Source organism: Penaeus monodon, chromosome 33, assembly GCF_015228065.2.
Source record: "Penaeus monodon isolate SGIC_2016 chromosome 33, NSTDA_Pmon_1, whole genome shotgun sequence".
Taxonomy (NCBI): Eukaryota; Metazoa; Arthropoda; class Malacostraca; order Decapoda; family Penaeidae; genus Penaeus; species Penaeus monodon.
In genome coordinates, this window is record NC_051418.1 from 33,171,711 (window position 1) to 33,172,378 (window position 668).

The 668-nt window shown below is 34.3% G+C and overlaps 1 protein-coding gene across 1 annotated transcript in view; it reads right to left on the reverse strand.

The window, feature by feature from the left end:
* LOC119594413 (tyrosine-protein kinase Fer-like) overlaps window positions 1-668 on the reverse strand; it is a gene marked incomplete in the record, with an annotated part of 99,029 nt that overhangs the window by 5,176 nt on the left and 93,185 nt on the right. Inside the window, 1 exon segment of the mRNA XM_037943474.1 lies at window positions 190-228. Coding sequence (XP_037799402.1) covers window positions 190-228 — 39 coding nt within the window.

Consider the following 668-nt stretch of genomic DNA (forward strand, 5'->3'; position numbering starts at 1 on the left):
CAATGTAAGGGTTCATAAAACATATAAGGGCTTTTAGAAGGAAACTGTTATGAAAATACAATTAGATTACTAGATCTAGCTCTATAGCAACAATCCCAGAGTGAACAGAGGTACTACACCACCACAGACTGACGCAACAAACAACGTAAGTGATACAGAAGCTACAGTGTCTTTCGAGGTGTTACATACCGCAAAGTTCAAAGACAGTAATGACCTAGAACGGTAGCCCTGTAATGATAACAAAGCTGTGTTATAGGATTTTATTGCAAGACTGTCAACTACAGATACAGAAACTGCATGTTAATAAGTCATGCTTGTTCGCAGAACGTGAGATCAATTGCAAGAAGTGATTTTCTGAGAAATGAATAATATGGGACAATTGCTTTTCACTGATTATACTGTTTGTTAAGTTTAGCTTGGCTGATTTATATGAACAACATCTTAGTTTTGGTTACTTGTAATTCTTATGGTAAATTAGCAAAAGAGAAGGAAAATGTAATATTGAAATGATAGTAAATAACATCAAAATGACAGTACATGAGGGAGTTTATGAATTAAATTTATATAAGAAAAGAAAAAGACAGACACGAGAAGTGAAAGTCAATTTGACGTCTTATTCAAATGCATGTCAGTGGGTCTCTGATATATACCAATGGGGTGTAAGAATG